The sequence below is a fragment of the Hemicordylus capensis genome, chromosome 12 (assembly GCF_027244095.1).
Source record: "Hemicordylus capensis ecotype Gifberg chromosome 12, rHemCap1.1.pri, whole genome shotgun sequence".
Lineage (NCBI taxonomy): Eukaryota > Metazoa > Chordata > Lepidosauria > Squamata > Cordylidae > Hemicordylus > Hemicordylus capensis.
Genome location: NC_069668.1, coordinates 22,067,395 through 22,090,809, shown reverse-complemented (window position 1 = coordinate 22,090,809; position 23,415 = coordinate 22,067,395). Strand labels below are relative to the sequence as shown.

Sequence of the window (23,415 nt, the reverse complement as noted above, 5' to 3'; positions counted from 1 at the left end):
TATGTTCTTCAGTATTTTTCCTATTCGGGTTTCCTCTGCCACCTGCTGCCGATGTAAGCGTGACGCCGTGATGAATCTCAGCCTGGCACAACAAAGGTGCTTCGGGAGAACTGGTCGTTGTTTGCCTGGAGTGGAAAACGGGATTAGATTGTTGATGGTGGTTAGTAAATTTTGTCCGTGTTGGTTGGTTCATTCATTCATTCATTCATGACATCTCTAGGTGGGGTTTTGCATTGGGGATCTTGGCCACGCTGTTTTGAGGTGAGGCATTAGAGGGCTGAAGAAGGTGGAGGCTGGGACCTCAGTGGTGTTGGTGGAGCCAGGGGGCATGTGGTGGGCACAGAGTGTAGTAGGTGTCTGACTGCTCCAGGTGCCTCCTGGTGGACCTGGTCATAGGAAGGGAGAAGAAGAGAGCTGGTCTTGTGGTAGCGAGCATGAATTGCCCCCTTTGCTAAGCAGGGTCTGCCCTGGTTTTGCATTTGAATGGGTGACTCCATGTCTGAAATTCCCCTTAGGGGATGGGGCTGTAGCTCAGTGGAAGAGCTACAGGTCAGTGTGTCTGACCTGGTGGACCTGGTCACAGGAAGGGAAAAGAGGAGAGCTGGTCTTGTGGTAGCAAGCATGGCTTGTCCCCTTAGCCAAGCAGGGGATAGATAGGCCAATGGTCTGACTCAGTATATGGCAGCTTCCTTTGTTCCATAATGCACAGACAATACTGAGCTAGATGGACCTGTGGTCTGACTCAGTATATGGCAGCTTCCTATGTGCACTGGTCTGGATGATCCTGAGCACGTCCATAAGCCCTCTTGCTAGAAAGAGGAGTGACCTTGTAGGCCTCATTCCTTGATGCTCCCAGGAACCCTGCTGGGGTCCAGGGGAGTACAGTGGTCCCTCGACTTACGAACTACTCGACATCCGAAATTTTCGACTTACGAACGGAAAAAAGTGCCGCACGCTTACGAATTTTTTGACATCCGAACGGCACTGGGGTGGGGGGTTCCACTTAAAAAGGGGGGGCTTTACTCACCCCTTCCATGAAAGTAAGGCACTGTACTGTACTGTATTCCTTGTAGTAATCGGGCGGCAGGGTGCCGCCCGCTTCAATCTCCCTTTAGCGAGTGGGCAGCGGGAGAACTCCCTGCCGTCCGCTTGCCTTGCCGGCTGGGCTGCAACTGGCTTCTAGGAAGCCTTTTGTGCAGGCGCGCGAAAGGCTTCCTAGAAGCCAGTTGCAGCCCAGCCGGCAAGGGGGAAGGGGACGGCAGGGAGTTCTCCTGCCATCCTCTTAAATGGGGCTAGATTTGGAAACAAGGGGGCAGCGGGGGACCTCTGGGGAGCTTCAGGGGGCGGCCGCCAGCCGAGGGGGACTGAGCTTGAAGGGGGTGGCAGGGACTGGGAGCAATCCTGCCGCCCCAATTATGGCTACGAGAAGCAGGAGCCCACGCCGAGGGAGATTGAAGCAGGCGGCACCCTGCTGCCCGATTACTACAAGGAATACAGTACAGTACAGTGCCTTACTTTCATGGAAGGGGTGAGTAAAGCCCCCCCCCTTTTCGCTCCAGAACGAATTAATCTGTTTCCAATGCATTCCTATGGGAAACCGCTTTTCGACTTACAAACTTTTCGACCTACGAGTATGCATTCGGAACAGATTAAGTTCGTAAGTCGAGGGACCACTGTAGTCGTTTCCCATGTCTCTCGATTCAAATAGGGGAGTAATGGTTTCCCATATCTTCCCATTCACTGCAGTGGCCCGAAGCTCAGTGAGTAGCTGTGGCGGCAATACTTTCCAGTAGGTTTCTGAGATTCCATGTGTGTGTCCTCCTCACCCCCCATAAACTTAGCAAAACCTGGACCAATATGAACCAAATCGAGTACAGTTGAAGGGACACCTCAACAGTGCAGTTTGTGATGATGTCATACACTCCAGTTCAAGATGGCGGATGCGTACATGTTTGAGGCACAAGTGGGCTAACTTGTGGACTGTCTAACCGATCTGAACCAAATTAGATACAGTTGTAGTGAGTGACACATAGGGACACCTCAGTGGTATAGTCTGTGGTGATGTCATCCACCCCTGTGCGTGCTCCCAGTTTTCAGTTGTGTGGAAGCAAGGTTAGAGGAAAACCTGGGCAGAAGTGATGGTGTGGATGCAAGGGAGGAATAAATGCTACCCAGGTTTTCTTCCTCCCTTGCATCCACACCATCACTTCTACCCAGGTTTTCCTCTAACCTTGCTTCCACACAACCCCAAATTGGGAGCCCACACAGCTCCCAAACCCGGGTAGAACACAGTTTTTGATGGTGTGAAAAACTGTCCTTTGGAGGTGGGCAAGAGGAAGGACACAACAAAATTAGTTTCTTCCCAAGATCTCGGTTCACTCATCAGTGAGCGATTATGACTTCCTTTGAGCAACATGAATAAAGGCTCCCTCTTTGTTGTGGCCTTAAAGATGTGTAGAGGAAGTTAATTTGGGGAAGTGCTGGAGATAAAGTAGAGATTCAGGAAGGATTGCCGTTCGCGGAGTGCTGTTAAATGATAAATTGAAAAATATGTGGTGCACACAGCCAGCTCCTTTTGCAGAAACAGGCAGCTACTTTATAGTTGATGACTGGTGGGCTGGAGCACTTTCTCTTTGTGGAAAGGTTGATATATTGGGTGTTCTTGATTTTAGATGAAAAACAAGTTGTTCGAGTAAGGACTAATCTGCCTACTTTCCTTTCACTATCCCTACAGCTAGACTAAATTTGGTTCAAATCAGCAGTCCACAAGTTTAGACCTCTTGCTCCTCAAACATTCATGGGTCCTCCATCTTGGATCAGGGTGGATGACAGCATCACAAACTACACTATTGAGGTGTCCCTATGGTGGACACCTCACTACAATTGTACCTGATTTGGTTCAAATCGGGTAGATGGGTCCACAGGTTCGCCCAGTTGCACCTCAGACGTTTACGCATCCGCCATCTTGAATTGGGGTGGATGACATCATCACAAACTATGCCCTTGAGGTGTCCCCGATTTGATTCATCTTGGTCAAGACGTTGTGAAGTTGATGGGGGGGACGGACACGCACACGGAATGGTGGGTGATCTCATAAAGCCTACTGGAAATTAGGCTAACAGTCCGGGGGAGGTGGGGTGGTAGAAAGTGATGCTATCATGTACAGGTGGAAAAAGTGGATAGAGGGTAACCTTTCTCTTGTAATAATAGAACTTGGGCTTGTGTGTTGGACTGACTGGAGATCCAGGAGGACAGGCAGAAGGAAATGCTCCACACCATGCATCATTGGAAGCCTCTGGTACAAAGTGAGAGGATGGCCATTTGCTTTTGAGTGAGAGTTGCTGGTCTTGTGCTAGCAAGCATGAATTGCCCTCTGCTAAGCAGGGCCTGCCCTGTTTTGCATTTGAAAGGGAGACTACATGTGTGAGCACTGTAAGATGTTCCCCTTAGGGGATGGAGACACTCTGGGAAGAGCACTTGCATGCAGAAGGTTCCAAAGTCCCTCCCTGGCTTCCCTAGACAAGGCTGAGAGAGACTCCTGCCTGCAATCTTGGAGAAGCCACTGCCAGCCTGGGTGGACAACCGTGAATTTGATGGATCGATGGTCTGATTCAGTAGAAGGCAACCCTGGAAAGCAGGGTGGATTTGATTTAAATCAAACTGATTTAAATCACGATTTAAATCACTAGCAGGGTGGATAAAAATCAATGATTTTAAAAAAAAAATCAAAAAAATCGGATTTAAATCAAAAAAACTGATTTAAATAAAAAAATCCGATTTTTTTGATTTTTTTTAAAAAAATCATTGATTTTTATCCACCCTGCTAGTGATTTAAATCATGATTTAAATCGTGATTTAAATCAGTTTGATTTAAATCAAATCCACCCTGCTGGAAAGCTACTTTCAACCAGTGTAGACCATTTTGAGCTAGATAGACCCATGGTCCATTGTGCAGCTTCCTGTGTTGAAACCCACCGTCGGTTCAGACAGTGAATATTTTCCACTGTATGGATACTCACTTTTGAAGTGAGTGGTGGCTTATTTTGTGCCGGGGAAGAGCAGCTGTCCCCATTCAACCCTGCATGGCTTATTTCCAAGTGGCTCTTTCCTGGGAGGGATGTGCATGAATCCAATTCGGGAGCTGCCAGCCCCACAAAAATGTAAGCTCCAATAAAGCTAGTTGGATACAACAATCATTGGCAAAAGCTGCTGAGGAGACCCTCCATCCCTCGCCGCCTGCTGCAGAAACCTGACTACCAACCCCACTTCAATAACAGACACCGGCTGCCCGATGTGAATCAAATCGATTCAAAACAGTCGGTTTGAATTTGATTCGACCCCATTTTGGCACCTTTTTAACCAATCAGTACCTGAATGGTTTAAAAAAGGTGCCCAAATGGCTGTTGAATTGATCCAATTCGAGTTTGAATGGAATTACCCTTTTTAGGGGTGATTCCGTTCAAATTTGATCATTTGAATTGCCTAGATTAGAGTTGAATCGATTCAGATTTGAATTGATTCGCACAGCCCTATTTCCTGGTGTTTCTCATATGTCTTTAAAAAAACCCTGCAAACACTTTTAGGACAGGTAGCTCTCTTTCTTTTCTCTTGCTACATAAACCACTCTGTGAACTTTTTTTTTTAAAGTGGTATATCAAGATTCTTAGTAGTGTGGACACTGCCTCTGCTTTGGCCGTGGTGGGATAGGTAAGAGGCGTCCAAGTAAACGTGTCCCCCATTTGCCCTCAGAGACCAGTTACAGGATCTGGAGCTTGGAGATGGAATTCTGGGGGAGAGAAGCCAGGATCTCAAGAAGCAGAGGCAGATGGCATCATTGAAGTGGGGTGGGTAGTCATATTTCTGGAGCAGGAGTTTAGGGATGGAGGATGTCCTCAGCAGCTTTTGCCAGTGATTATTTTCTCCAGCTGAGGAGCTAGCTTGGCGGTTATGGCTTTATGGGGCTGGCTGGTCCAAACTAGCATATGAGGGCAATGGATAGTATCCAGCTTGATACTGCAGCCTAGAAAATGTGCTTGGCCTCTTCTGCACTTTGGTTTGCGAAGGGACCAGAGCAGTGTTGGTAGAATAATACTGTATTTACCTGAATCCATGAGTAGTTTTTCCCCGAGTTCTTCTATGTTAGAAATCAGGGGGTCACCTTAAATTCAGAGTTCTGTCCTTTCAGGTTAATATGGTATAACCTGTATATATTTTTTGGCAGTGGGGAGGGGAGATTGTCTTAAATTCAGAGTCCTCTTCTATTTGGGTAAATACGATAGAAGCGAATGTTAGAGTAGGAAGTTGCCTTGGAGGTCACCCTTTGCTTTGTGCAGGACTCTGTTACACCATCCCGGACAGATGGTTGCCCAACCTCTGTCTGAAAACCTCCAGCAAAAGCGCACCTGTCACTTCATGAGGCAGACTGTTCCACTGCTCAACAGCTCTTATAGATAGGATTTCCCCCCACTCATATGGTATGGTAGATAAGATGCCTTCAACCGGCTGCAGGAAACCTGGGTTTTTCTACATCAGACACGGCGTCTTTCTCATCACCCCAGATGCTGGATTATGATAAAAGCTCTCTTTGCATGCATGGCCGCCTCCCGTGACATCGACCAAGATAAATGGCGGACTCCATGCCACCCTGCCGGATCTCCACACACTGGGTTCACCCCCTGCTTTCCAGTCCTCGCAACCGTCCGTCCAGCTTTTCCCAGAGATTAAAAGGTTTGGCTCGCTCTCCTGACAAGGAGGAGAATGCAAAGAACGTGTGTTTAACACAAAGCTAAGCTGGCGCTCAGGAAAGCAGGAGGATTAGGCTGGTAAGTTTTAGACAAAGCCGGGGAGATCTGGCGGAGTAAACCAATGAGGAAATGAGCTGAGGGTGAATTGGCACCCTGAGAGCTGGAAGGGGGTGACGAGGGATTTCCTGTCGCCAGATCCTCGTGGCCTTTGTTGGTGCTTGGCTTTGGAACTGCAAATCCTATTATTAGGGGTATGCGCAAAACCACCTGGCCCAGTTCGATTCGAGTTTGATCCAAACTTGAACCTCACCGGGCCAGTTTGGGTCTGGCCCCCTTCGGACCCCCCCCCTCCGTTTGGTTCGGTTTGGGGGGGTACGATGAACATATTTTTTTTTAAGCATTTTTCTTTTTAACTTACCCATTCTGGGGGCTTCTCCAAGGTGACGGGGGAGTCTGCAGAAGTTCCCCCTCCCCCCGCTGGCCTTCCTTTTCCTAAAAATCACCCGGCCTGGGCATCTTCAGCCCTTTCCGGGCCTATTCACTGGCACGGCAGCCATTTTGGAGGCCACACCTGCACAGTGGGATCCTGCATGGCCAGGTCATGAACTTTGAACTGAACCGGTTCGATGTCGAACCGGTTTGGATTCGAACCGGTTTGCACACCCCTACCTGTTAGCATGACTGAGCTGCCCAGAGCGTTCTGTGCAGGATTGGGTTCCTGAAAATGGGGAATCAAGCTTCTGGTCCTCATTGGGGGCATTTTAATTTTATGACATTTTTATCCCAGTCAAGTAGTTTTGGCTGGTGTACGTGGCTCATGTCCACTTTGATACTCGCAACATTTCAAAGCATGCAAGATGCCTCTCAATACCAGTTGCAGGGGAGAAACAGCAAGAGAGAGGGCATGCCCTCAGCTCTTGCCTGTGAGCTTCTTGGAGGCATCTGGTGGGCCACTGTGGAAAACAGGATGCTGGACTGATAGGCCTTGGGCCTCATCCAGCAGGGCTGTTCTTAAATTCATAGATGTATCTTCTACTGAACCATTGGCTTCAGAAAGAGGAGCCTGATATAGGAAAACATAAACATCCACGCACCACTGAGAGACCTTCAAGGCCAAGTTGGAGACAGATCATCCTGGAGAGAATCTATCTATGTGGTCACTAAGAGTGGCTAAGAATCGATCTATGTGGCCGCTATGATGGCACTTAATCAATCAATCAATCAAACATCCACAGCTGCTTAAACTACATTTTGAAATGTAAATTCTCTAAGTCCTTCGCAGAATGAGTGAGAATTATTCTCCGAATTATTCTCCTACATTATTCTCACCCATTCTGGGAAATAATTGGCGACCATTCTTTTCCAGCTGTACCTCCAACCATCCCTCACTGCTTTCCAGTACCCTTGCCATCTTGGTTGCCCTCTTCTGCACTCACTCCAGCTTATCAGTGTCCATCTTAAAACGAACTGCCATGAATGATTGATTGTTACATTTATACACCACCGTTTATTAGAGCAATCCCAAGGCGTATCCAATTGAGGTCTGACCAGAACAGAATCGAGAGGAAATATTGTGGGGAGGAGAGCTGGTCAGGTGGTAGTAAGCATGACCTGTCTCCTTTGCTAAGCAGGGTCTGCCCTGGTTTGCTTTTGCATGGGAGTCTAGAAGTGTGAGCGCTATAAGATATTCCCCTCAGGGGATGGGGCCGCTCTGGGAAAAGAGCAGAAGGTCCCACGTTCCCTCTCTGGCAACATCTCCAAGATAGGGCTGAGAGAGATTCCTGCCTGCAACTTTGGAGAAGCCGCTGCCAATCTGTGAAGACAATACTGAACTAGATAGACAAATGGTAGCTGCCTATGTATGTGAGTATTGCAAGATATTCTTTTCAGGGGACTCTTTGGGAAGAGCAAGAAGGTTCCAAGTTCTCTCCCTGGCAGCATCTCCAGATAGGGCTGCGAGAGACTCCTGCCTGCAATCTTGGAGAAGTTGCTGCCAGTCTGGGTAGACAGTACTCAACTAATGGCACCAATGGCTGGATTCAGTATATGGCAGCTTCCTCTCATGATCTGGACTCTGTCCCTCAAATGCTGTACCATGTCAATTTGACTGTAAATGCATTTCTGTTAGGCTCTGTTTCTATTGGCACCACATTTTCAGAAGCCTGTTCTGGAAAAAGCGTCCATCACCATCGCCAAAAGCCCAGAGTAAGACGCCAGAGCCCTGAAAAATGGAGCAATTTGACACGTCTTTCCCTTTCATCTCTAGCTGGATGCCTTGAGCTGCTGGCAGAGAGTCAATTGCATGAATTGGAAGGCATTGATTATTTTGTTTGAGCTGCTGTCGGTGCGTGGAATACACTGATTTAGCCTCCCGACGGCCAATAAACGTTTTTCTTCAGTTCGAATGGGAAAGTGTTGTGAATTTAGGCTGTGAGCTTTAACTAGCTTCCAAGGTCAACCTGGAGATCTATATCAGTCCTTGCAGGGGAGGCCCAGTGGAATGACCGCAGTGGAATCACGATAGGAGAGCTGGTCTTGTGGTAGCAAGCACGACTTGTCCCCTTAGCTAAGCAGGATCCACCCTTGTTGCATAGGAATGGGAGACCAGAAGTGTGAACACTATGAGATATTCCTCTCGGGATGGAGCCGCTCTGGGAAGAGCATCTAGGTTCCAAGTTCCCTCCCTGGCAGCATCTCCAAGAGAGAGATTCCTGCCTGTAACTTTGGCGAAGTTGCTGCCAGTCTGTGAAGACAATACTGAGCTAAATAGACCAATGATCTGACTGGGTATATGGAAGCCTCCGGGGCTGGTATATGGTAAGATATTCCCTTCAGGGGATGGAGCTGCTCTGGGAAGAGCAGAAAGTTCCAAGTTCCCTCCCTGGCAGCATCTCCAAGATAGAACGGAGAGAGATTCCTGCCTGCAACCTTGGAGGAGCCGCTGCCAGTCTGTGTCAGCAATACTGAGCTAGATGGACCAATTATCTGACTGCCGGTGAAGCACCGGGATCTGCGGAGCCTTCAGCAACCCAGCCTAGAGTGTCCATTTCCTGGGGGACTCCCCCAATGCACTGTGCATGTAGCATTGTGGGATACATAGAGGCTGGAATGACTAGTTCTGTCCAGAGATCTCTCCGTGGTCCTTCATGGAATGTGTGGGCACATGTGAGATACATCAAAGATGGACAGCTAGTTCATCTTTGGAGGGGGAGGTGAATTTAAAGCAGCCTTTCCCCCCATGCCCTCCCTGCCCGCTCTCGGCAATCATGAGAATTGTACCTCCATGTGGTCTCCTCGGCACACTCTGAGACCTCTGGTCTCCTGCAGTCTCATTGCCTGTCCTCAAAGAGCGAAGCACATTCGTGTTGGGTTTGGGTGCTCTTGGAAAGATGCTTGGTTTCAATCTCTCTAAGATGGCAGCTTGCAGAGATGGCCCAATGAGACATCTGGGGTGCTCAATGGCTGGAGAGCCCGCTTGGCATCTGATTTCGATCTAGGTTTCCACATCAGCGCGTGGGCAGGAGCTGTAGCTCAGCATGCCGAAGGCCCGAGGTTGAATCCCTGGCAGCATCTCCAGTTAGACCTGGGAAAAACCACTGCCTCAAACATTGGAGAAGCTGCTGCCAGGCATAGTAGACCATACTGAGCTAGATGGACCAGTGGTCTGACTTAGTCCACAGCAGCTTCCTCTGTAACCTCGAGGGGAAGATTGTAGCTCAGCATGGAGAAGATCCCAGTTTCTCCAGGTAGGGCCGGGAAAGCCTCCTGCCTGAAACGCTGGAGAGCCGCTGCCAGTCAGAGTAGACCATACTGAGCTAGATGGATCAAAGGTCCAACTCTGTAGGAAGCTGCTTCTGGAGCATCCATAGTCCAGTGAAGTGCACCTGCTTTGCATGTGTTAGATCCCAGGTTCAATTCCTAGTAGCATCTCCAGAGCTAGGAGAGACTCCTGTCTGAAACCTTGGAGAGTTGCTGCCAGTCAGTGCAGGCAGTACTAAGCTACATGGACCAAGGGTCTGACTCTGTATGAAGCAGCATTCCAGCTAAACACATAGAGCCAAGTCCACCATAATGGATGTCCTTGCTTTCCGCATATGTGCACGTTTTCCTTTCGAAGGCTCCCCTTTCTGAAGCCAACTCAGCTGTTTCTCATCAAGCTCGGCTCTGTTGTCAGGCAATGCCCGGGGCTATCGGCCTCGCCTGACCAAGGTTTTCCGTCGCGCGAGGCCTCCAATTCTGCTGAGGCCCATGCAAGGAAGCCCTGGCGGGGGGTTTCACAGCTGTCCTGATTATAATGAATGTTTACCCCAAATGGCAGGCACAAAATGGGATCGCTGTCAGGCCTGCCAAGGCCCTGTCACTTCTCCACCTCCTCCACATTTAGGAGAACAAATGTGTCAAACAAATACGGAGCTTTCCTTCCATTTGTCTTCACGGGTTTCGGGATCTGAAGGGAGCCATCGGGTGTGACAGCCATTGGGTGTTGCGTTGCTAAACTGGAGAAGCCAGCCGTCCCTCTTGCAGTTCAAGGGCGCCCTCTAGGCCACAGTACCGGCCTCCCTGAGCATTTCCCGTCAGCTGATCCTCAAGGGCCAATCCTGGCCTGCCGGGCCCTATAAATCCCTGAGCTTAAAGTTTGGGCCTCAGTCTGACAAAGTGGCCTCCGGCGTGAGGATATTGCCTGAGCTCCTGCTTTCTCTTCCCATGGGCAGTCTTGAATCTTGTCCACTCCGTAGTTTTGGCTACCCGCTGGCTCCTCTGAGCCTTGTTTGGTACTCTGGATCTCAACCCTTGGGGTTGTTTTTAATGAAAGGCGGTATATAAATTTAACGATTAATAAATAAATTGAACAATAAAAAACCCAGTCTGTTTTCGATCCTACAGCTGCCTGTTGGCACCAGTGGTGGCCGGGGGCGGGAGGCCCCTTTAACGGTAAATTAGTAGGTACTTACCTCTCCTCCCACCACCCTGAAAGCTGTTCAGAGTAGTGGCGCAGTGCCCAGGATCAGTGCTGCCACCCAGCTAGCCTCCACGCATGCGTGGAGGCCATTTCCTGGCCATGTAAATGGTCTCTGCCAGCTGAGTGGTATTGCTGATCCTCCACTGCAGCAGGAGCTGGGCGGTGCAGTGCTACTCTGAACAGCTTTCAGTGTGGCGGGAATAGAGGTAAGTACCTACTAATTTACAGTTAAAGGTGCTTCCCGCCACACACACTGGCCGCCACTGGTCCCAACTGGCAGGTGCAGGATCCAAAACAGACTGGGCTTGAGATCCAGAGCGCCCACATCTCCACGTTTCCAGCGCTCCAGCAATGCCCCATAAACCCCCCAAGTTATTTATTTTCTTTCTATTTAGCATATTTGTATACCGCCCACTACCAAAGTCTCTAGGCAGTGTACAGCAATAAAACAAGCTGAGAAATTTTAACAGCTAAGGCATCTAAAAAGATCAAATTAAAATACTTATAAAAGTAAAGTGTGCCGTCGAGTCGCTGTCGACTCCTGGCACCCACAGAGCCCTGTGGTTGTCTTGGATAGAATACAGGAGGGGTTTGCCATTGCCTCCTCCCGCACAGTATGTGATGATGCCTTTCAGCATCTTCCTATATTGCTGCTGCCCAATATAGTACCAGCAGGGATATGCCGCTGCTGCCCAATATCGGTGTTTCCCATAGTCTGGGAAACATACCAGCAGGGATTCGGACCGGCAACCTCTGGCTTTTTAGTCAAGTCATTTCCCCGCTGTGCCACTAGGTAACTTAAAATACCTGTAAGAACTACCAAATAGCTAAAAAGCTTGGCTGAAGAGATATGTCTTTAGGTGGGTTTTTAAAAAAAAAAACAAATATCTGTTTTTTCATAAATGTTCGTAGGATTTTTTTTTTAAAGAGCCACAAAATGGCTCCGTGCTCCAAAATGGTGGCCAGAAACGACACCAGAAGTTAAATCTGGCCTCTCAGGATCCAGGGATCGGTGAAAATAAACTTTTTTCTACCACGGATAAAGAAACCGGGTCTCTAAGACCCGTCCACAGATACAGGAAACCACAATCCATGAAACGTTGGGTAATGGGGGCCTTTGGTACTACTATATATTTTCGTTTACTTTCAGTATAAGCATTCTCAAAGCAGTTTACATGGGAAAATAAATCATAAATCAATAAGTTGGTTCTCTGTCCCAAAAGGCCTCGCAGCCTAAAAAGAAACACCTCTGTGTAGAATCCAACCAAGGGAAAGAATTGTGGTATGCAAAACCAAGGCAGAAGGAGTGGAATCAGGAAAATTAATAATTTAATGCAATATATATGATGTCCAGAGAGGCAAGTGTAGACTGCTTTTCTGTGCTCTTGCTGCTGGCTGTTGGTTAGCCCCGCCTCTATTCCAGGACTGGAACACAAGTAACTGAAGCCCCATTCAAAAGCTGGCCTGGAACTAGGAATGGATTAACCAAAAACACCACAAGCCCCTGGAAGGGGCTGTGCTGGGGGTTCGTTAGGAACCCACCCGTGACAAAAGTGTATTAAAAGTCATATATAGCAAACAAACAATTAGAAATATGTATCAATAATCAGTAGGACAATAGTAAGATAGCTTCGTATTTCTTACACTGATAAGAAAATTAATAATTGAACCAGACATTCCAATTCAAAATGAAACATGAATGAAAACATATATAATAATGGTCAACAGCATCTAGAGGAGATATTCCTAAACAAGGCAAAAATGGGGCTGCTAAAGAACTGAATAAAGTAAGCAGGGTTCTCAGCTGGCTGTTCCTAACTGGCTAACATAAACATGGCTCAAACCAGTAAACATGAAGAAAACAAAAAACAAAAACCCGGGTCACCAAGGAAATACAAAAATGGCATGACAAAGAACAATGAATGCCAGTATAGAGGGACAAAAGGAAGGTAATGTCTGAAACAAGGCTGCCAGAAGATATCGTGAATGTTCTCGTCTCAATACCATCCATGCAGGAATTAAAAAGTTTCAGGTTCCAAAGACAAGTCCAACCGAGCGTAGCCTCGGTAGAATGTAGGTATCACTAATCACAGACTAAGCCCCCACATGTGCTTGTAGATGAATGCAAACTTCATATGTCGTACGGCTCTTCCGGATATAAGCCATTTCGCGAAGATAGCTTCATCACCCTCACTGCTCAGGCTGGATAGAGCCTCTCAGTATTGTCCGGACTATCTTACTATTGTCCTACTGATTATTAATACATATTTCTAATTGTTTGTCTGCTAGATAAGACTTTTAATACACTTTGTCTCAGTCATGGGTGGGTTCCTTTCCCTTTGTTTTGCTTGGTTGTATTCTCGTGATTGCCCTTGCTTTTGTTTTGGGGATTGGATATAGGGCTCGTTGCACTCCCCCTACCCCCGCTAAATATAACCAGCCGTTTGAAAGGTACCCCTTTGTCTGGTTAGCAACAGTAACTTTGGTGTGATTCTAGCACAAAAATTAAATGGAATCTAGTCTGAATTTATTAATAAATTTATTTTATTATTTATTTATTCGATTTCTATACCGCCCTTCCAGAAATGGCTCATGGCGGTTTACGCAGAGAAATAATAAATACATAAAGTGGATCCCTGTCCCCAAAGGGCTCATAATCTAAAAAGAAACAGAACATAGACACCAGCAACAGTCACTGGATGTACTGTGCTCTGGGTGGATAATGCCAGTTACTCTCCCCCTGCTAAATAAAGAGAATCACCACTTTAAAAGGTGCCTCTTGCTACTTGGAGTTCTTTTCAATCTTGATTGGTGGTGGTCACGGCTGCAGAAATCTACTAGTCTACTGGTCTGTGACAAGTGAAAAATGATGCCTGACGAGTGAAAAATGTCCTGATGAGCAATGTACGAAAAATGATACCTTGACAAGTAAAAGAATAAACTGAACCAACATTTCTTCACCCCTGATATTTCATATGTATTCCATCTTTTTGCCTTCTCTTTTCTCCACCTCCCCCTTTCTCTTCTTAAAAGGGGATTAGACAAATCCATGTTGAAAGGTCTGTCAATGCTGCTAGCTTCGATGGCTCTGTGGAGCCTCCACGTTCAGAGGCAGTATACCATTAATTCTCCAAAGCTGTGGAGCCACCACAGAGGATGGCTGCAGCTTTCATTCCCTGCTTGTGGAAATCCTGGAGGCATCTCATTGATCACTGTGGGAAATGAGGATCAGGTGTAGTTGGGTGCTCGGTTTATGACTTTTGATGATCATCCCTCTCTAGTTTCTAATTATGGGGTCTACCTGGGAGCTTCTTCTGCAACTGGTTTCATCCTTTCTAGTGTTAAGAAGACGGGCAGTTTGCCATGAGAGGATCGTGCTGTCCTGTCTGTACAGTCGAGAGCAATAGTCATTTCTATCCAAATCTTTATTGTTACGGTCATTCGAACAGCAGAACACAAAGTACAAAGGCTTTATGTAAAAGTGAGCTTTACATAAAAATGAACTTGGTCAAATAAAATAATAAACTGTTGAAACATAAAACAGAACCATAACACCCAAGTTCATCCATTACATAAAACAGAGGGCTCCATGCATTGTAATAATCTAAAATTTAAATCAATCCAACCCCATATCTCGCTTCTCAACATTTCTTATCCTAGTCCATTCCTATCCCAGACAAGGGGAAATCTGGGCATATGACCTTGAATTAAAATGGGTGGAAGGCGTGAGTAAACTCAAGAGGAGGAGGGAAATGAATGGCTTTCATCACTGATTGGGGAGTTTTAATCCCCAAATAGGATTCCGCAGACAGGAATCGTTTTCCTGCACTGTCAACATTAATTACCAACGATGCCGAAATATAACAACTGAAAGAAACCTATAGAGGAGATCCTCCAAGAGCGATAAGGCCGTGCGTGGCCATTTATTACTTAAGGTGCCCACCCGTCCCAAGTTCTCCCGCCTCAGACTATCAGTCTTCGGCAACCTAATTGCATAAATGGCCATTTACGAAAACCCCTGTGATGGGTCGGACTCTTCCCTGGTAAACAGGAGAGTTTTCCCCCTTTCAGTGAGGCGGAGATTTTGCTGCCTCCGTGGTAGGCAGTGAATTGGAGAGCAATGGCATCTCAGCAATTTCCGTGGCCTGGTGGTAAAGGGAGGAGCTTTTTGGTGACCACCATTTATAGTTTCCATAAGTCGCCTGTTTTGTTTTGTTTTTAAAGCAAGCCGCTTAAAGCCATTTGGCCCCCTAACGTAAGAACAGCCCTGCTGGATCAGGCTCAAGGCCTATCTACTCCAACATCCTGTTTCATGCAGTGGCCCACCAGATGATGATGATGATAATGATTTATTTATTCAATTTCTATACCGCCCTTCCAAAAATGGCTCAGGGTAGTTTATTTATTTATTTACATTTTATATCCTGCTCTTCCTCCAAGGACCCCAGAGCAGTGTACTACATACTTAAGTTTCTCCTTACAACAACCCTGTGAAGTAGGCTAGGCCGAGATATATGTGATTGGCCCAGAGTCACCCAGCAAGTCTCATGGCTGAATGGGGATTTGAACTCAGGTCTCCCCAGTCCTAGTCCAGCACTCTAACCACTACACCATGCTGGTTCTTATGGTGACCAGAACTATACTCAGTACTCCAAGTGTGGATGCACCATAGTTTTGTATAAGGGCACTATAATATTAGCACTTTTATTTTCAATCCCTAATGATCCCTAGCATGGAATTGGCCTTTTTTACAGCCGCTGCACATTGAGTGGAGACTTTCAACAAGCTGTCCACCATGACCCCAAGATCTCTGTCCTGGTCAGTCACCAACAGCTCAGATCACATCAGTGTATATATGAAGTTGGGGTCTTTTTGCCTCAATATGCATCACTTTACATTTGCTTACATTGAACCATATTTGCCATTTTGTTGCCCACTCCCCCAGTTTGGAGAAATCCTTTTGGAGCTCCTCGCAATCTCTTTTGGATTCCACTGTCCAAAATAGTTCGATGTCCTCTCAAATTTGGCCACCTCACTGCTTACCCCAGCTTTCAGAACATCTATTATATTAATTCTCGTAGACTTGCCTCTGTGGGGATGCATCCCGGCAACCCAGCGGATTGGCTGGGTGGTAGGGGCTCCGGATTGGCTGGTTGACCGCGTAGGGAAGTGACCGTTTGGGCAGGAAAAGAAAGGAAGGAAAGCGGGCAAGTGGAGAGGAGAACTGAACACACTGGGGCAGAAGGGAGGGGAGAGAAAGCGGGGAAGCCTGGCAGGGCAGAGACAAACAGTTGGCCGCTTCAGAAGATGCTCTCTAGAGGGAGGGCTGCAGGAAGGAGCTGGCTGAACGCTTGGCGGCCCGACACCAGGGACTGGAGGAAGGAGGATGCGGCAACGGCAAGCAGGGAAAACACAAGCAGGCTAAAAAGCGGAGGTGGGGGGGGGACACGAATGAGAGAGAGGAAAAGAGAGAGAAAGAGGTGGAAACGGAGGAGGGAGCAAGCTGGGGCAGAAGGATTGGGGGGGAGGGGATGAGGCAGAAGGCTTGGGGGGGGATTAGGAGAATTGGCTGGCCCACGCTGGCGGGCCTGGCCTGGCGACCGGTGGTGGCCGCAGACTCTAGCGATTGAGAGGCAGGTGGCGGGGGAGACAGAGCAAGTGAGAGAGGCGCGCGGGGGGAGAGAGACAGAGCGAGCGAGAGAGGCGCGCAGGGGAGTGACAGCGCGCGAGAGAGAGGTGCGCAGGGGGGCGACAGCACGAGCGAGAGAGGCGCGCGGGGAGCGACAGCGCGAGCGAGAGAGGCGCGCGGGGAGCGGCAACGCGAGCGAGAGAGGCGCGCGGGCAGCGGCAGCGCGAGCGAGAGGCGCGCGGGGAGCGACAGCGCGAGCGAGAGAGGCGCGCGGGGGAACTACAGCACGAGCGAGAGAGGCGTAGGGGGAGACAGCGCGAGAGAGAGAGACAGCGCGAGCGAGAGAAGCGGTGTGGTGGGGCAGAGCGAGCGAGAGAGCTGTTGTGGGGGGGACAGAGCGAGTGAGAGAGCTGTGGGAGGACCAGCCAAACAAATTCTCCCAACTAACCCCAAAAAGGAAGTGAACTACCGCACTGATGCTCTGTGCGGGTTCAGCTAGTTTATGAATAAATTGAAAAGCACTGGTCCCAGTACAGATCCCTGAGGGACCCCACTTCTTACTTCTCTCCATGATGAAAACTGTCCATGTATGTTTCCTGTCCCTCAAATCTGAGTTCTTGTCTGGAAACTTTCCATTCATCTTTTTATGTTCTCCTTTTCTGTTGCTTCGCCTGCATTGGTAAATGAAGCATAGTCTGTGTGGATTAGGCTGCCATTTGAAAATATAACCCAAAGAGTTGCTTTTTCTTTAAATTAAAACATCTGAAGAGGTGGTGTGCGGTGGTGTACTGAGCATGCACGGAGGATGAAGGAAAGTGATTGTGTTGGGAATGGAGAAAGCAGAGATAAAGGCACATTGCCAATAAATGCACAACAGAGGTTGGGCAAATATTTGAAATGTTGGGGAAAGTGGTGGTTAGTTTGACAGATACAGGATGGATAGTGAAACCACAAATAACAGGGCATTGGGTCAGTGGGAATTGGGAGGGGGGTAGGTTTCTGCCTCTGGGGCAAAAGGGTGAAACTGGCATGAGGGGGCTGGTGCAAATGGTGCAGAAGGGCTTGTGAAAACCGGAGGAAAAACTGCCTGAAAGTGGGGGAAATGGTGGGGTGCCCTACTGTTCTCAGTCTTTCCCCAAAATGCAATTTTCACCTCCCCCCCACAAAATGGGTGTTTTTTCACTGTCTGTATATTTATTTCTCCTAGGCATACCTGTCGCTAATCCCATGCATGGCAGCTCTTGCGGGAGTTCACAAGCAGCTGCCGATTAGCGATGGGGTGGGGAAGAAAATAGGGATGCAGCGGCTGGTGAGCCTGGAATTGGTGGGCGGGATGAGTTGGCGGCGGGCCGGATTTCCGGCCAGCCCGCCAGCCAGAAACCATGGGTGGATGGGAGAAGAAGCAGGCTGGTCCCGCCAGCGGCCAGCCGGCCAGCGGGAACAGGTGGTGGCGACAGGCAGGCCCAGCCACCGGGAATTGGAGGGTGCGAGGAGGTGGCGGGCCAGCTTCCATGCCCACCCAACCGCCAGCCAGAAACCGCACGGGTGAGAGGGGAGAAGCGGGCCAGCGGAAGTAGTTGGCCCAGCTAGTTTTATTTATTTTGCATTTATATTCTGCTTTTCTGGTCAACCTCCCAAAGCATTTTACAAAAAACCTGAGCCAACAACAATCTGTCAAGCCACACTTTTACATCTTTACACGGGCCTTAGTCTCGCCTCTTTCTTCTCTCCTCCCCTCAGAGCAAGATGGTCCCAGGTCGCCCTTGGTGGCAGTTGGGGGGTGGGGAGAGAGGGGGCACTGCAGCTGGGACACGGGAGCTGGATGAGACAGCTCCCCACCCTGTCTCTCTCCTCTCCTCAGAGCAAGATAGTTCTTAACAAGAATGAGCCAGAAAATGACTCCCTTGCACAAAATGGCAGGCGGAAACGACCTCAGAGGTCATTTCTGCCCAACCCGTGGATACGTGAAAATCAGCCCCCTTTTTTTGGCCAGGTTTTTCCACGTATACCGAGGTCGGGTGCCAATTACGTGAAACCGCAGATGTTGAGGCTGCCAATAACAGGGTTCATAATCGGCAGATCATGTGTCTGCAGTTGCGTCTGAGAAACCCAGCTGCTTTATCTGCAGGTTTAAAAAACAGGCAAAATTCACCTATCTGTGGTTCCTGAAATTCCTTCCGGTGTTGTTTCTGCCTGCCATTTTGCAGCACAGAGTCAAATTGTGTTTCTTTTTTAAAAAAAAAAAATCCCCCATGAATATTTGTAAAAAATGGGAGGGTTTGGGGAGGCCTTGCTGGAGAGCTGGAGGCATAGAAAGCAATGTATTGTGCTTTATTCCTCTTATTTCTGCTTTCTTGGCCCTTTTTTTAAGCTTAGGGAACCTAACCCCTGGATTCCCATAGGGGTAGGGTTTCTATAGTAACGGGTTCCGTACTCAAGGACGGAACCTCTACAGATGAAGAGGCATGACATAGCTAACAATTTACAACTATTGTCAACTTTGTGTGTGAGGACAGGGTTATAAGACCTCCCTCCCAACGCTAACATTTTGTTATTTTATGCATTGAAAACCAATTTTTGAGACTGAGGGGGGAAAGCAGACCATAGAGAAGAAAGAATGAATTGTGTAGTCAGAGGAAGGTAGTGAATGTGAAACTGTAGAAGGGAGAAAGATGGACATATTTTTGCTTCGGTCGTAAGAAGAAAAGGACCAGAATAAGGCTCCAATTGATGTGAATTCAGTTCGTCCCTGGGTCCACCTTAAGCCAATCAAACAGACACAGTGGGAATCAATTAGAGGCTTGGTTTAATGCTCTGCAGAAGCAGGTAGACAATGGGGCTCACGCTCCACATTGAATACAAATTGGTTATAGGTGCATCTTACATTTATACAGACAATCTGAATGATGCTGACATAGTATACGTGGCAGTAAAATGGTGGACTAAGTATCTAGTACGCATGCGAATGATTCATTGTTCATCTGGTGATCACTCCTTATTTGGTTACATCCTGTTTTATTAACTTGTCAGCAAAGAACGGTGAGAACCAAGTTTCTTTAGATACGATTTAGTGGAGAGAGATAATCATGTGAGGCCGTGTCCTTGAGCTGGCCTGAGCTGGGCTGGGGTTACTTTAAGTTAGAATTAGGTTTTCTAAGCAAACTTGGAGATGCTTTGGTATTCTATGTAAAATGGAGTTACTTTGGTTTACTCAAACACATCACGGTCATTGGAAAACCATTGCTAAGGTGGCAGGCTTGGGGAAGCAGCAATTGTTTAAAAGTTAGGAAGTAAAATTAAAAAATGAAAGTGGATGGAAACAGAGAATCCTGTGAGGGAATCCTGTGCAGTGCCTGTATTCCAGAAAAGGACCAGCAAGAAATTTAAAAACGTAATAGAATTTACATGGTAAAATAATGAACTGTATTAAAAGACAGGCAGGAAATCACAAGCAGATTTTTTAAAGCACAGAAGACCCTTCATCTGTCTCTAGAACTCCTCAGAACAACTCCCTCAACTTTCCTGTATCCAAATGTTGGCGGTGGGGGGGAGGTATTTATTATTTATTTGTTTTTTACATTTATATCCCATTCTTCCTCCAAGGAGCCCAGAGCAGTGTTCCGACTTGGATGTAACCACTAGTTAAAAACTGGTCTATCCAGTCCAGCATCCTGTTTCACACTGTGGACCACCAGATGCCTCTGAGCTGAGGGTGTGCCCTCTCTCCTGCTGTTTCTCCCCTGCAACTGGGATTGAGAGGCATAGTGCCTCTGAGTCTGGAGGTGGCCCGCAGCCACCAGACTAGTAGCCATTGATAGACCTGCCCTCAGTGACTTTGTCTAAGCCCTTTTGAAAGCCATCCAAGTTGGTGGCCATCACCACATCCTGTGGCAGAGAATTCCATAGATTACGCGCCATGTGAAAAAGGACTTCCTCTTTTCGGTCCTAAATTCCCCGACCTTCCGTTTCATGGGGTGACCCCTGGTTCTAGTGTTGGGAGAGGGGGAGAAATCTCTGTGTCCACTCTCTCTCTACTCCCTGCATAACTTTATACACCTCTATCAGTCTACCTGTAAGCACCGCTTTTCCAAACTAAAGAGCCGCAGATGCTGTAGCCTTGCCTCATAAGGAAGGGGCTCCAGGCCCCTGATCATCTGGGTTGCCCTCTTCAGCTCCTTTCCCCCTTCCAGTTGACATTCATTTTGTTTCCAGTCCATATGAAATTCACCTCGACGGTCCTTTTGCCCACATGGCAAGAGTGAATCATTCTTCTACTGTTTCTCTTTTCAGATACAGACTTTGGTGTTGGTACACTTACAGAAAACCAGGATCAAGATGCCCGGACGTTGGTGGCACCCAAAATCTCGGGCTTAGAACGGAGTCAAGAAAAAAGCCAGGACGGCGGGAAGGACCCGTTCTTTGACCCTGTCGTGCCTCAAGTCCTTTGTCCTCAGGTTTCCCAGCAATCAGTCGCACCCCGGTTGGACCCGCCATCCAAGGAGCAGTCTCCGAGCCCTACTGTGGTCCAGCTAACAGCACCGCCTCATTCATCCCCACTGGAAGCCCCACAACCGCAACAGGCCTCTGAGGACACCCAGCGACCCACAGCCCCTCTGCCCCAAGTACAACACCCGCCAAGGCCCTCCTCGCCTGGACAGGCTTCTCAAAACCTGCCCTCCTCCCAACTTCATCCTCCATCCCGGAGCCTTTCACAACAATTGTCGGCGTATAACAGCAGCAGCTTGAGCCTGAATAGCTTGAGGTGAGGCCCAGGTGTGCATGTTCCATGCATGTGTTGTGCGGTTCATGCAGAGATGTCAACGTTTCAGTGAAAGGGGCCAGGGTATGCCTCTAGGCCTATTCGAACAATACGTTGGACATGCAGGAGTCTGCACATTCATACCTGTGTTTGTGTGAATGACTGTACGGGTGGACCTCTGTATCCGCGGATTCATCATCCACAGTTTTGCGTATCCACGGTCGGGAAAATGACATCCAGCCTTGGCATATGTGGAGGGAAAATATGGGGGGGAAACACTGACCTCGCGAATCCGCGGATCGGGGGTGTCCGGAAATGACCACAGCGCTCATTTCTGGCTGCTATTTTAGGAATCGGAGCCACAAAATGGCTCCCATTGGGAGTTTTGGCCGATTTTCAGCCGTTTGGGGGCATAACATGACCTGGGGGGAACAGCAGAGCAAGGTAAGGAGCTCCCCTCACACACAAAAACCAGCAGATTTTTCGCCAGGGGCACAGTGTAACTTGGGGGGAGCAGCAGAGACTGAACAAGAAGTTCGCCTCTGCAAAAATCAGCTGGTTTTTGGCCAAAAATGGCCGACTGGGAACCTAACCCCTGTGATCCCACAGGGATCAATGCTTTGATATTCATGGTTCCCATATCCGCGGCACAGCCACACAGCTGTAACCCCGCAAATATCGAGGTCTACCTGTATGCACATTCATTTTAGAAGTGGACTTGGGAACCAGCCTCCTCGAAAGCAGGGTCCAGCTAGGAAGTGTCGTGCTGAGCATGTGTGGAGCATAACTATCCGTGCATAAACTGTACACAGATTGTATGTGCGTTGACAACTCCTGTCATCCCCAGCCACAGTGGCCAAGAGCCAAGGAGTGTGAGAGTTGGAGTCCAGCACCAACTGGAGGACCTGTGGCCTGGGTTAAATAGTCCTTGAGGAGAACTGGCCTTGTGGTAGCAAGCATGAATGGTCCCCTTTGCTAAGCAGGGTCAGCCCTGGTTTGCGTTTGAATGGGTGACTGCATATGTGGGCATTATTCCCCTTAGGGGATGGGGCCGCTCTGGGAAGAGTGCCCACACGCTTCCAAGTTCCCTCCCTGGCAGCATCTCCAGCTAGGGCTGGGAGAGACTCCTGCCTCTGACCTTCAAGAAGCCACTGCCAGTCTGGGTAGACAGTACTGAGCGAGCTGGATCAGTGGTCTGACTCGGTAGCAGGCAGCTTCCTATGTTGCTATGAGTTGCTTAGGGACTCTCCTAACATTGCCTCTCTCTTTTTTGTTTGTCGTGAACAGCAGCAGCAGAAGCAGTACTCCTGCTAAGACACAGCCTCCTCCCCCACCACAGCTCCCCCCACCGCCCCATATAGCTCACCACCCCTCAGCATCACCCTTCCCCCTCTCTTTGCCAAGCCATAGCCCACTCCACACCTTTCCGCCCACCCTCCAACCCCCTGCACACGCCCACCACCCCAATATGTTTGCCCCTCCCACAGCATTGCCCCCGCCTCCTCCTCTGACATCGGGGACGTTGCCGGTACCGGGCCATCCTGCCAGCAGCACTTACTCCGGTAAGCATCAGGATATGTTTTGCCAGGGCAGGGTCTGTGTTTTGGGGAATGCTGTGGACATCGTGTAACTCTGTCTCAGCAGAGACCTTTGACGAAGTCTCCCACGAGACAATGTGGTGTAGTGGTTAGAGTGCTGGGCTAGGATCGGGGGGACCTGAGTTCTAATCCCCATTCAGCTATGCAACTCACTGAGTGACCCTGGGCCAGACACAGGTAGCCTCAGCCTAACCCACATCACAGGGTTGTTGCAAGGATAAACATAACTATGTCCACTGCTCTGGGTTCTTTGGAGGAAGAGCAGGCTATAAATGTAGTCAAATAAATAAATATCCTTGATGATGATGATGTTGATGATATATTTATATTTATATACCGCTTTGCAATAATAATAATATAATATTTATATACCGCTATGCAATAATAATAATAATAATATTTATATACCACTTTGCTGCAGCAGCAATAATAATAATGTATTTATATACCACTTTGCAAAAAAAAAAGTTTGCAAAGCGGTTTACATAGAAACATATATAATAAATAAATGATTACCTGTTCCAAACAGCTCACAATCTAAAAAGTATAAAGTTGACACCAATAACAGCCACTGGAGGGATGCTGTGCTAGGGTTGGGTAGGGTTGGTTGCTCTTCCCCTGCTAAACGTAAGAGAATAACCACTTTGAAAAAGGTGCCTCTTTGTTCAGTTAACAGGGGTTATGTTGAATAGATGATACTCCTGCTAGGTGGATTCATAGTTGGT

General features: G+C 48.3%; 1 protein-coding gene across 10 annotated transcripts in view; it reads left to right on the top strand.

The window, feature by feature from the left end:
- Positions 1–23,415, top strand: part of LOC128336082 (autism susceptibility gene 2 protein-like) — a 534,832-nt gene that overhangs the window by 480,700 nt on the left and 30,717 nt on the right. For 9 of the 10 annotated variants that reach the window (XM_053275240.1, XM_053275241.1, XM_053275239.1 and 6 more), the window contains 2 exons: positions 20,624–21,095; positions 22,380–22,654. In XM_053275240.1, coding sequence (XP_053131215.1) covers positions 20,624–21,095; positions 22,380–22,654 — 747 coding nt within the window. The remainder of the gene's footprint in view (positions 1–20,623; positions 21,096–22,379; positions 22,655–23,415) is intronic. The other variant, XM_053275238.1, reaches the window with a different exon arrangement.